General features: G+C 48.2%; 1 protein-coding gene across 2 annotated transcripts in view; it reads right to left on the reverse strand.

The window, feature by feature from the left end:
- FIG4 (FIG4 phosphoinositide 5-phosphatase) overlaps positions 1–13,430 on the reverse strand; it is a 165,542-nt gene that overhangs the window by 86,088 nt on the left and 66,024 nt on the right. For both annotated transcript variants that reach the window (XM_054023166.1, XM_054023167.1), the window contains exon 15: positions 2,472–2,638. In XM_054023166.1, the coding sequence (XP_053879141.1) occupies positions 2,472–2,638 (167 nt within the window). The remainder of the gene's footprint in view (positions 1–2,471; positions 2,639–13,430) is intronic.

Consider the following 13,430-nt stretch of genomic DNA (forward strand, 5'->3'; position numbering starts at 1 on the left):
CTCCTGACATCCAGGAGTGTAGCCTGCGCTCATCTGACGCATGAGGCTTTGGAAAGAAGATGGGTAAGTATATGTACTGGCCAGTATGAAACTAGGAAACTACCTGGGGCAGAAATGCTGGGTGCGGTTGCAGTTGGACCTTATCCTTATAGAAGACCATATAGGGAAGCTCCAAAGTAAGCGCCCTAATCTTGTACACCGTGGGCCGACGTTATCGCGACCAGGAACGAAAACGTCCAGAAGAGAGCAGGAAGCCAGAGGCACAAAGGAGGCCCCATGAGCCTCAACAGCATGAGATTCAGGTCCCGGGGGGGCAGGGGGTGAGAGGGAGGAGACAGGGAATCCCAGACATGTAGGTAGAGATGCTCCTGACCTTTCAAAAATTGTGCCGTCATGTCGTGAGTGAAGATCAACCTGCCTTGGAATGGAGGATGGAAAGCCAAGATAGCAGCCAGGTGGACCTTGATCAATGAAAGGGACAAACCTTGGAGTTTGAGGTGCAGCAGATAATCCAAGATCTCCTGCAGTGGGGCCTGATCAGCCCAAATATGACATTATGAGGCCCAGCATGTGAAACCTTTCCATTTGGCCAGAGAAGTTGCTCTGGTGGAGGGCTTCCTGCTAACCAGCAAGGTCTGCTGAAAACAGGCCGAGCATGCCCATTCATCTGTGCTTAGCCATTTAGTAGCCAAACCGTCAACTGCAACGCTGTCAGGTTCAGGTGCAAAAAGGCTGCTGTGGTTCTGGGACAGCAGATCAGGCCAGAGGGGCAGCTGCAGCTGGGCAGCTACCGAAAGGCCCAGTAACATGCCGAACCAGTGCTGGGGAAGCCATGTGGGAGCTATTCGGGTAATTCGGGCGCACCACAGCTGGCCTTACGGATTCCACTAAGGCAAAAGTCTCCGACGACCGCGCATGTGGACGCGTGCACACCTAGAATGGAATCAACATGAGCAAGCACTCAAAGAAGAACATGCTCTTCCAACTTTTCTGCCAACAGTTAAAAGGAAAAAAATGGTGGAATTCAAATAGTCAGAATGCCTGTCAGAGAGCTTGTCAAGAGCATGCTTAAATATTTGCTCATATTCATTGTTTTAAAAAGTATGAGAAGGATGTAACTTTATTACAATATATTAAGTAGAAGTAGAAGCATCTGCTGCAGTAAAAGAGCTGAGTTCCAACTTCCATTGCAATTCTCCACTTTTTCTCATGCTCATAATGATCTCAAAAAAATTCAACATACAAGGAATTTGTTTATGCTTGGTCTCTGCCTAAAGGTGAATTTTTATTTACTATTTTTTTTAAGTTACAGCAAATTCAACTGAGCCATTTTTGAGTTTTATTCTCGCCTTTGCCACTGACCTGCCTTAATACTTTGGAAACATTGTTTAAGCCTCAGTACCCCCATTCAGAAGGCAATCATCACTACTTCCATTATGGAAAATGAAACTGAGGCACCGAGAGGTTAAGGTACAGAGCAAGGAAGTGTTAGAATCAAGACTACAATCCAGGTCACCTGCTTGCAGGTCCAGACCTCATCTACTAGACCAGTGTGTCTCCAGGCAAATCACTTAACCAATCTGTGCCTTATCTATCTCATCTGTACAATGTGGTTAGTAATGCTTACCCCAAGGGCTCGGAGGACTACAGATGAAAAAGTGCTATGTAACTGCCAATTATTATCATCATCACCCATTTTTACAAATGGACAAACAGACAACGTTAAATGACAGTGTGATCTAATGGGTTAGACATGAGCCTAGCAGCGAGCAGGCAGTTTCTAATTGTGGTTCTGAAACTGATTTGCAATGTGGTTTTAGGCTAAATCTTTCTATGCCTCTGCTTCCCCATTCATAAACAGGGATAATACTGACATCGTACCCTAACGCATAGGTTTGGTCATGGTTGGCATAATTCATTAATATCTGAAAAACAAAATGTAAGATTCTCAGATGGAAAATACAAGGCTGTGGCTGGAGAACTCAGCAGGTTTTACAGTGGAAAAAAAAAAAATCAGAGGACATGTCAGATTAGCATCAATAATGAGCCCAATATAACCAAATCACCTAATTCTTTACCCTAAAGTTTCCCAATGTAAAATCCAGAGGTTAATGGGGTCCCTTAGAATATGTGCTATCTACTTATACTAAAAATCTGTTCCATCTTCCATTTAGCTGTGACGCTTGGAATACTGTTCCAAGACCGGAAAAGAAAAGCTCTGTGTGGCTCATGCTTGTCTCTCTTACCAAGAGAAATTGGTCCAATAAAAGATATTCTATTATCACAGAATTTCAGTGATCCAAGTAACCAGCTGTTTTAAAGTGCTCCTTTTTAAATATTTCCCTAAATTTGCAGAAACCAATTGCTGACAAGCAATGATTACTAATGCAGAGAAAGCACGGTATTTATATATATATAGTGCTATCTAAATAATGGCTTAAAAGAAAACACTCATGAAGAATTCCATTTACCTGAAAAAGCATTACTGTAATATCTTGAGAGCGTCTGCATAATATCTTTGGAATGTTGGGTCCATGGTGCTATCTTCCTGTAGGTTTTTACTCGATGAACAAGTTGAGAACCTCCATATTGCAGAGAAAGTGTGTCTCCATGATCTTCATACAACTCCTCAAATAACCTAAACCAATGAAACCAAAATATCTGAGAATTCTATCACTACTGCTAGAAAGTGAATGTTTCTCTACTCTGTATTTTATGCCTTACTTACCTTTATGTTTTAAAAAGACTTAAAGGTAAGCAAGTAGAATTTCAAATAAACTATTTTCGGTTAATGTAATGAGTGTCATACTTCTGAACCAGAAAAGCCAGGTGTCTTCTTTTCAAAATGTTAATTTAGCTAGTAAAGATTACAGAGGTGGCAACTACTGCAAGAGGAGTTAAGTGTTCTTTCGCAACATTCCTCTTAAACAGACTAAGCATGTACTGGGCAACTAACTCTACATCTGCTCTGGTCTAAAAGATCATAGCACAAAATTTTTCTGATAACCTCCTCCTGCTGCCCACTTCAGATATTAGTCTTATCAGGACATGCACTAAGAAATTATTGTACACATTATGTACGTATACACATGGATACACTGTCTGTGTGTGTATATATATATATGTATATATGAATGAAAGGGATCAATAGTATATATCAGGGACAATAAGAAGGCTAAGTAAATATATATTTGTGATTATTTTAACAAACGAGTAGATTTTTACAGAGTGAAATTAATCTTAGAGTTATAAAACCTTAACAATATGTTCAGAAATTGAAACTTAGAAATATTTTCCCAAATATTAAAAGTTTAATTCATTCATTTTAAGTAACTACTGTGGAATTCTTGAGATACCTAGATTTTTTCCCTGATTAAATGAAATATTTTTTCTCCTATATATTGCTGCCAGTTTACAAAAACAGAGATAACACCAGTAAGCACAATCTGCACTACATGTGTAAGAAAGAGTCAAATATAGTAAAAATCTTAAATGAATCAAACAGTGCCATAGAATCTCTGTGACTACAAATTCCATGCTTCAACAATAAGAGTATAGCAGTAGGAATATACTATCGACCACCTTATGGGGATAGCGATGGTGACCATGAAATGTTCAGGGAGATTAGAGAAGCTACAAAAATAGAAAACTCAATAATAATGGAGGATTTCAACTATCTCCATATTGGCTGTGTACATGTCACCTCAGGATGGGATGCAGAGATAAAGTTTCTAGACACCATTAATAACTGCTTCTTGGAGCAGCTAGTCCTGGAACCCACCAGGGGAGAGGCAATTCTTGATTTAGTCCTAAATGGAGCACAGGTGGTCCAAGAGGTGAATATAGCTGAACCACTCAAATTTAATTATATTATGGTTGCTATTACGAACATCCTTGTGGAGGAGAAATACCAAAAAAGTAGCATTTAACTTCAGAAAGAGGAACTACACAAAAATGAAGACACTAGTTAAAACATACATTAAAAGATACAGTCACAGAAGTGTAATGCCTACAAGCTTAATGGACACATAATACCATAACACCATAATAGAGGCTCAAATTAAATGTAAACCCCAAATGAAAAAGAATAGTAAGAGGACCAAAAAATGCAATCATGGCTAAATAACAGAGTAAAAGAGGTGATTAGAGGCAAAAAGGCATCCTTTAAAAAAGGAAGTCAAATCCTAATGAAGAAAATAAAAAGAAACTCTGGCAAGTCAAGTATAATCTGGAAGGCCAAAAAAGAATTTAAAGAGCAACCAGCAAAAGACTCAAAAACTAAGAGCAAAAAACTTTTTAAGTACATCAGAAGCAGAAAGCTGCCAAGCCAATCAGTGTGGCCACTGGACGATCGACATACTAAAGGAACACTCATGGAAGACAAAGCTATTGTAGAGAAGCTAAATTAATTCTTTGCATTGGTTTTCACTACAGAGGATGAGAGAGAGAATCCCACACCTGAACCATTCTTTTTAGGTGACAAATCTGAAGAACTGTTCCAGATGGAGGGTGTCAACAAAGGAGGTTTTTGAAAAAATTGCTAAATTAAACAGTAAAAAAAAATCTCCAGGACCAGATGGGATTGACCTGTGGAACTTGTTGCCAGGGCTGTTGTGAAGGACAAAACTATAACTGGGTTCAAAAAAGGATTAGATAAATTCACGGAGGACAGGTCCACCAATGGCTATTAGCCAAGATAGTCAGGGATACAACCCCATGCTCTGGGTGTCCCTAAGCCTCTGACTGCCAGATGTTGGCACTGGATGACAGGGGATGGATCACTTAATGATTGCCTGTTCTGTTCACTCCCTTTGAAGCATCTGGCATTGGCCACTGTTGAAAAACAGGAAACTGGGCTTGATGGACCATCGTTCTGACTCAATATTATCATTCTTATGTTTTTTTTTAAAGACCTTAAAGATTAATAACTTTGAAAGTCTGAATATATCAAAACATTGTCTCATTACTAAGTCAGACAGTAAGAGTCAGCGTTAACTAGGGACAAGACAAGTATAAATGTGATGCAATACAGAAAGGAGAGTTAAAAAAAAAAAGGTGAATGTGGTCAAACATATAGGAGGGTAATTTTAGTAGCTGCATTTCAGAAAGACTGGAAATGGAAGATGTTATGTGAATGTCAGGGAGATCAGAGAGGAGGCGACTGCTTTAATCAAAATGAGAAATTAGGACTGGATATATCGTGGGAGAGAAAAAAAAGTGGCATGAGAGGGGAAATGGAAAGATTTCAACATAGCCTAGATGTGAGGAGGAGGAGGAGCGGAAGAAATCAAAGGTGACCCCAAGGAAGGATGATGGTGTAGTAATGGAGGAAAGAGAACGAGAAAAGGATTGGGCAGAAAAATAAGGTCAGTTTTAACCTTCCAAAAAGAGATGTCAGAGGGAGAAAAGAACGGTTACTTACCTTCTGTAACTGTTGTTCTTCGAGATGTGTTGTTCACGTCCATTACACATTAGGTGTGCGTGCGCCGCGTGCACGGACGTCGGAAACTTTTTCCCTTAGCGGCTCCCGTCGGGCCGGCGGGGCCCCCACCTTCCCGCCAGAGCGGCGCCCCGCTCCAGGGTATATATATCCCTGCCGACCCGACCCCTCCGGTTCCTTCTTGCCGGAGACTCCGACAGAGGGGAAGGAGGGTGGGAAGTGTAATGGACGTGAACAACACATCTCGAAGAACAACAGTTACAGAAGGTAAGTAACCGTTCTTTCTTCTTCGAGTGATTGTTCACGTCCATTACACATTAGGTGATTCCCAAGCTTACCATTGGAGGTGGGTAGGAGTCAAGGTACAACTGACTGTAACACAGCCCGGCCGACCATCGCGTCCTCTCTGGTCTGATGATGGATCGCGTAATGGGCTGTGAACGTGTGTATGGACGACCAGGTGGCTGCCTTACAGATCTCCTGGATCGGGACCTGCGCCAAGTAGGCCATTGAGGACGCTTGGGCTCTAGTCGAATGGGCCCGGATCTCCGGGGCCGGAACATTGGCGAGCTCATAACAAGTGCGTATGCAATACACAATCCATGCCGACAAGCGCTGTGTCGAGATAGGCAAGCCTTTCATACGTTCCGCAATCGCAATGAACAGCTGGGGTGTTCTGCGGAACGACCTGGTCCGCTCCAGGTAAAATGCCAACGCCCTTCGGACATCCAGGGTATGTAGGCTGCGGTGGTGAGGATCCGTATGGGGTTTTGGGAAAAACACCGGGAGGCAAATGTCTTGCCCCATGTGAAACTGTGACACCACCTTTGGGAGGAATTTGGGGTGCGGCCTAAGTTGCACCTTATCTTTATGGAACACCGTATAGGGTGGTTCCGACGAGAGGGCCCTCAATTCCGATACCCTTCTGGCCGACGTGATGCCCACGAGAAACGCCACCTTCCACGAGAGGTGCGTGAGGGAGCAAGTGGCCAGGGGCTCAAAGGGAGGACTCATGAGTCTATTTAGGACTAGGTTCAGAGACCACGTCGGAACCGGCGGGCGTGAGTAGGGAAACACCCTTTCCAGCCCCTTGAGGAATCGGGCCACTGTGGGGTTGGAGAATACTGACACTCCCAACTCTCCCGGATGGAAAGCCGAAATAGCGGCTAAGTGAACTCTAATTGAGGCGGGCGCAAGCCCTTGATTCTTGAGGTGCAGTAAATAGTCCAAGATGGACGGAACCGAGGCCTGTAAAGGCTGTATGCGTTGAGGCTCACACCAGTGGGAGAACCTTTTCCACTTCGCCAGGTATGTTGCCCTTGTAGAGGGCTTCCTACTATTAAGGAGGATTTGCTGAACCTGGTGAGAGCACCTGTGTTCTGCATCGTTCAGCCAGAGAGATACCATGCCGTGAGATGAAGCGAAGACAGGTTCGGGTGGAGTAGGCGACCTTTGTCTTGCGTGACTAGGTCGCGATGGAGGGGAAGGGTGATTGAATCGGCTACGGACAGTTCCAGCAGGGACGTGAACCAATGCTGGTGAGGCCAGGCCGGGGCAATAAGTATGATCGTTGCCCTGTCCCTGCGGGTCTTGAGAAGAACCTTGTGTATAAGTGGAAATGGAGGGAAGGCATATTTTAGGCTCCCTCCCCATGGGATCATGAAAGCATCCGCTAATGATCCCGGGCTGAGGTTCTGGAACGAGCAGAACTGAGGGCATTGGCTGTTGTCCCTGGTGGCGAATAGATCCACCCGGGGAAACCCCCACTTCCGGAAGATCGAATGCAGGACGTCTCCTCTCAGTGTCCATTCGTGCATTCGATAGGATTGGCTGAGGCGGTCTGCTAAGCCGTTCTGAATTCCCGGAAGATACGTCGCGATGAGGTGTATCGCATGGGCTATACAGAAGTTCCATAATTGGAGTGCCTCGCGACAGAGGGGAGAAGACCGTGACCCGCCCTGCTTGTTTATATAGAACATGGCGGTAGTGTTGTCCGTCAGGACTGCCACGCTGTGACCTTTTAGGAAGGCGTGGAAGGTCTGGCAGGCGAGGCGAACCGCTCTTAGCTCCTTCAGATTGATGTGAAGCAGCTTGTCCTCTCCAGACCACAGCCCTTGGGTCCGCAGTTCCCCCAGGTGCGCCCCCCAGCCCATGTCTGATGCGTCTGTCACTAACGTCAGAGTGGGTTGTGGGGCAGCAAAGGGGATCCCTTCGCATACCTGCTGGCGATCGAGCCACCAGCGTAGTGAGCTGAGCACCTGGTTCGGGATCGTGACTACTTGATCCAATGGGTCTCTGTTGGGGCGATGCGTGTGGGCGAACCACAACTGTAAAGGCCGGAGTCTCAGCCGGGCATGTCTGACCACGTGCGTGCAAGCTGCCATATGCCCCAGAAGCTGCATGCAACACCTTGCCGTTGTCGTGGGAAATTTTTGGACCGCGCTTACGGCCCCGTGAATTGACATGAACCGTGCCTCTGGTAAACTCGCTCGCGCGGTTACCGAGTCCAGGGTAGCACCTATGAAGTCCAGCCTCTGTGTGGGGACTAACGTGGATTTCGGCACGTTGACCCGGAGGCCGAGCTTGTCGAACGTCTGCAAGGCCAGTGTCACGTGAGATCGGACCTCGGCCTCCGACCTGCCCGCGAGTAGCCAATCGTCCAGGTACGGGAACACACGCATCCTTCTTTTTCGAAGGAAGGCTGCTACCACGGACATGCACTTTGTAAACACCCGTGGAGCTGACGCCAGGCCGAAGGGCAGGACAGTAAATTGGAAATGGCGCTGTCCGACGACGAAGCGCAGAAAACGCCTGTGGGCCGGATTGATTGCGATGTGAAAATAGGCATCTTTCATATCGAGGGCAGCATACCAATCCCCCGGATCCAGGGATGGGATAATAGTTCCAAGGGAGACCATACGGAAGCGCGCTTTGATCAGAAACCTGTTTAGATCGCGCAGGTCCAAGATAGGACGGAGGCCCCCTTTCGCCTTGGGGATCAGGAAGTATCTGGAATAGAATCCTTTTCCCCTTAGGTCCAGAGGGACCTCTTCTACTGCTCCTGCAGCGAGAAGGGTCTGTACCTCCTGTATGAGGAGTTGCTCGTGAGAAGGGTCCCTGAAGAGGGACGGGGAAGGGGGATGGCAGGGAGGGGGCGAGGAAAACTGGAGGGTATAGCCCGCAGGACCCAGCGGTCCGATGTTATGCGCGACCAGGCCCGGTAGAATTGGGACAGACGGTCCTTGAAACCCAAAGGAGGATCCAGTATATGAAGTGGTACGCTGTCCTCGGGCGTAGCTTCAAAAGCCTGGTTTATTTCCCGGCTGCGGCTTGCCCTGGCCGTGATTCTGGCCCTGGTTAGGCGTATTGTTACGTCTCCGCCTGTTATCCCTGCCTCGACGGCGGTAAGGCTCGTGTCGGGGCCGAGGGTGGTAATGCCTTTGCGGCGGCTGGGGTTTGAAGGGCTTACGCTGCGTTACCGGCGTGTGCATACCCAACGACTTAAGGGTCGCTCGTGAGTCCTTAAGGCTATGTAGCCTGGCGTCCGTCTGGTCGGAAAACAAGCCCGAACCTTCAAACGGGAGGTCCTGCAGCGTGGTCTGCACCTCCGGCGGGAGACCTGAAGCCTGCAACCACGCCGAACGCCTCATCACGACTCCCGACACGATTGTTCTAGCCGCAGCATCGGCTGAGTCCAGTGCGGCCTGTAAAGAGGTCTTGGCCACTGCCATTCCCTCGTCCACCAGGGCCGTGAACTCTGGATGCGCGTCAGGTGGGAGGGAGTCCTTGAACTTGGCGACTGATGCCCAAGAGTTAAAATTATGCCTGTTTAGAATCGCCTGCTGATTGGCGATCCTCAGTTGCAGGCCCCCCGATGAATAGACTTTCCTCCCGAATAGGTCCAATCTCTTAGCTTCCTTGCCCTTGGGGGCAGGAGCTTGCTGGCCATGTCGCTCCCTTTCGTTGACCGCCGAGACCACCAGCGAACAGGGGGACGGATGTAGAAAGAGGAAGTCAAACCCTCTAGATGGGGCGAAGTATTTCCTCTCCACTCCCCTTGCAGTTGGCGCACTGGAGGCCGGTGTTTGCCACACCGTCTTATAGTTGGACTGTACTGTCCGTATAATCGGGAGAGCGACTCTGGAGGGGCCCTCTGGGCTCAGGATATCGACCATGGGGTCGTCCTGCTCTATGGTCTCCTCCGCTTGCAAGCCCAGATTGAGGGCTACCCGGCGAAGCAGGTCTTGGTGTGCCCGATGGTCAATCGGGGGAGGGCCGGACACCAGTGTGCCCGCTACCGCCTCATCTGGCGAGGAGGAAGAGGTCGGGGCCTTCTGCCCATCCTCATTGTCCTGCAATCCGGCATCAGCCAATTGCTCCTCTGCGGCCTGACCCACCGCGTGGGATTGGGACGGTACCGTACTCGGTGCCGAGTCCACTCCTTCCCGCTCCGGTGGTCTAGAGACCGTTGCCTCCCTATACGATGGCGGACGGTGCCGCGGGGAGCGGGATCGGTACCGGGATGGCCCGGATCTCGAGGCTCCCGATGGGGGCTCTTGTTGGTGGTAGGCCCAGGGTGTCCAGAATGGCCATTGGCTCGGCTGGCCCCATTGTGACTGACCGTAGTCCCTGCTGGCTTGTGACCTACGGGCATAGCCGCCGTATCGGTCTGAGTCAGTCCCCGAGACCACGGACAGTGACCTGGAAGGCCACGGTGGGGCCGTGGGACGGTGCCGGTCCGGTCTTGGGGAGTAGCGCCTCCGCGACCAGGACCTGGAATGGCGCCTCGTCGACCTGGACCTGGAACGGTACCGGTGATCGCGGGACCGGGAACGGCTACGGCTGGTCGGCCTCGGGTAACGAGCCGCCGATGCTTCGCGGTGCCGACTCGTGCTCGGTTGCTGAGTGGGTGCCGGCCGTTTGTTGAAGCCCGACTGCTGCGGTGCTTCTTGCGCCGAGGGCAACCGGGAGTCCACAGAGGCGGAGCTCGACCGGGACCGGTCCCTGGAACGGTGCCGAGACGGCGACCGTGGTGGGCGCACCATCGCCGGCTTGCCTCTGCGCGGCAGCATAGGCGGGGCACCTTCAGCGCGTGCCGGGGCCTCGACGGACAAGGCAATGAGGTCCTTAGCTGCCTCAAACGTGTCCGGAGTGGAGGGCTGTTCCACCAGTTCCTCCAGCCCTGCATCCTCGCTCGACGCGCTCATCCCGGGGCTCGACGGGCCCTTCGGCGCCGGAGCCACTACCGGGGTCCGTGATGAGGCCGTGTCGGCCTTAGGGGCACTCGAGGTCTTTACCGGTGCCACCTTCTTGTGCGGGGAGCGACCTCGGGCCTTAGGTTGGCCCTTCACTTTTGCCGGCGAAGACGATCGGCGTCGTGCACTTCCCCGCTGGGTTGGTGCCGCGGTCTTCGGGTGACCCGCCGGCGCCGGTTCCCGCACCGAAGCCGGGGCGCTCCGCACGGAGGCAGACGGTGCCGTCGAAGTGGAGGGCTGTAACGCCGTCTCCATGAGCAGCTGCTTAAGGCGAAAGTCCCTCTCTTTTTTAGTTCTGGGCTTAAAGGCCTTGCAGATTTTGCAGCGCTCCTTCTGGTGAGCCTCCCCCAGGCAACGAAGACACGAAGCGTGGGGGGTCGCTCAATGGCATAGGCCTGCGGCACGTGGCACAGGCCTTAAAACCCTGGGCGTGTGGCATACCCCACCGCCCGGGGCCGGTGCCGGGGCTGAACAAACAACCCCAGCAGGAACTTTAAGTACTCTAATGAGCCGTTAACTACTGGTTAAACACTACACAACTAACTGATAACTGCTAGATAACTCTAATGTGCTAAGGGACACTCTCAGACGAGAGACAGAGTTGTTCCAACGCCGCCACGGACGGTAAGAAGGAACTGGAGGGGTCGGGTCGGCAGGGATATATATACCCTGGAGCGGGGCGCCGCTCTGGCGGGAAGGTGGGGGCCCCGCCGGCCCGACGGGAGCCGCTAAGGGAAAAAGTTTCCAACGTCCGTGCACGCGGCGCGCGCACACCTAATGTGTAATGGACGTGAACAATCACTCGAAGAAGAAGGATGAGATGTGGAAATAGATAAAAAAGACAACAGATTAGTGTGGAGTGGCAGATTTGCAGGTCAACAGTATACAAATGATAGGAGTCAAATACTTCTGTCATACAACACGTTATTTCTGGCTACTATATAATAGCTTTTTAAAGTTCAAATCTGTTTCTGGACTTAGAGTTGAGAAAACGATGGAAAAAAGCATAGTACCCTGTCTTATTTTATTCAAAAACAGATAGGTTTGCTTATTCTGGATTTTGGCATTATGAAAATTTTCAGAATTTTTTTTTCCCTTTCCTTCCTAGAAATTAAAGTTCTGGTAGATGCATAGGAGGAAGATGTATAGAAGGATCTTCTGTGCATGATCTCAAATAATTCCTCCACTGTTCTGATAAGTAAATCTGAAAATCCAATCTAAAAATCATTCAGCAAGTGAAGAGATTTAAAAAACAATAATAATTGAAGCAGATATCCATACAGAGAAGGCTACATAAAGTAATACATCTTGATCTCTCTTCAAAAAGCAGAAACAAGTATACAGCAAGCACAACAGTAAGTCATACAACTGTCCAAAGGTAAAAAAAAACCCCTCAATACCCAAGAGAAAAGGGGCCAATGAAGTGGAAGATCAAAAGAAATTGCGAGGGTAATATTGCTTGGAGGTTTTCTGATGTCCCATCAAACCTGATGCCTCAAAGGCAAAGCAGCAAAACAGTTTCTTCTGCCTCTATTCCCTTCTGCTTGGAGAAATATCGTTGTGTCAGAGATCTGTGGTATTGAGCAGGTGACTGTTCCAAAGGGATCTGCCTCTGGGATTGAAAGTTGTTCAATCTGTTTCAATGGAAGGCTACTAAACCCTCTAGTAACAAAGGTTTTCTCAGATCTATGCTTATTGTGACTCTTTGAATGGGAATAAGAATAGAAGGGACCCCTCAGATATGTGGTGCTTCTTCTTCTTTATATGCATCACCATCTCTGGATCCTGCAACTCCAGAGATCCAGCAGTCTTCTCTTTAGGCTTCTTGGAAGCAGAATGCAGATCTGACTCACTTTCCTTCCCTCGAGCACTCTTGTGCGGAGATAACTGTTGATGCCAAAGCATTTAGCCAAGATTGCAGTAAAGTTGAGGGAGATGTGGAGGAGCCATTTTCCCCCTAGGACTTCCCCCTTTTGTGGGACTACCAGATAAAGACTGTAGCTATGTCTTTCTCCAAAACAATGAAGGCAAGCATGTTGGTCTGAGACTGGCATCTTCCCATTATGGGAGATTCACCTCAAACCCCAAATGCTTTGAATCTGCCATCAGGAAATTCAAGCAGAGCTAACAGGGAAGTTAAGAACACGAAACTGATTAGAGTCCGTATTATGAACAAACCAAACACCCCATCAGCATGCACACCAACAATGACTATTAATCATAAAATCCTATCTTTACTTTAAAACACACACAATGGAAATATCTCCCCCAATTCCGCTGCTCCAATAAGATACACTATGCAAGAAATACTAAACTAACTACCTGAAGCCGTGAGCTCAGAGGTCTCTATTACAGTAATAAGGAAAACAATGTGGCCTCAATTGTCCCTCATATTTACACAATCAGGCCCAAATGTCCAAATCCCTGAGAAAACACTCTTGCAAGCTTTAATAGTCACTAATATTCAGGGGGTTCCAACTTCAGTATCAAAGGCACATGTGTATAATCTGAAAATGTTCAAAGAGAGGTTGCAGAAGGATGCATTTCCCCGCCCCTTCAATGCACCAAGAAGATACGGTAGAAAGGAAAATGAAGAAAAATAAGTTAAAATGTACTTCTGCATTGTATTTCTGGTTACTGGGAGCATCTGGCAAAAAATTATGCTTAGCTCACTTTAAAGGCAAACTGCAAAGCAAAAATTAAAAGCTTTATAAAACACTTTTATTATGAACAGG

This window comes from Malaclemys terrapin, chromosome 3, assembly GCF_027887155.1.
Source record: "Malaclemys terrapin pileata isolate rMalTer1 chromosome 3, rMalTer1.hap1, whole genome shotgun sequence".
In the NCBI taxonomy this organism is placed as follows: Eukaryota; Metazoa; Chordata; order Testudines; family Emydidae; genus Malaclemys; species Malaclemys terrapin.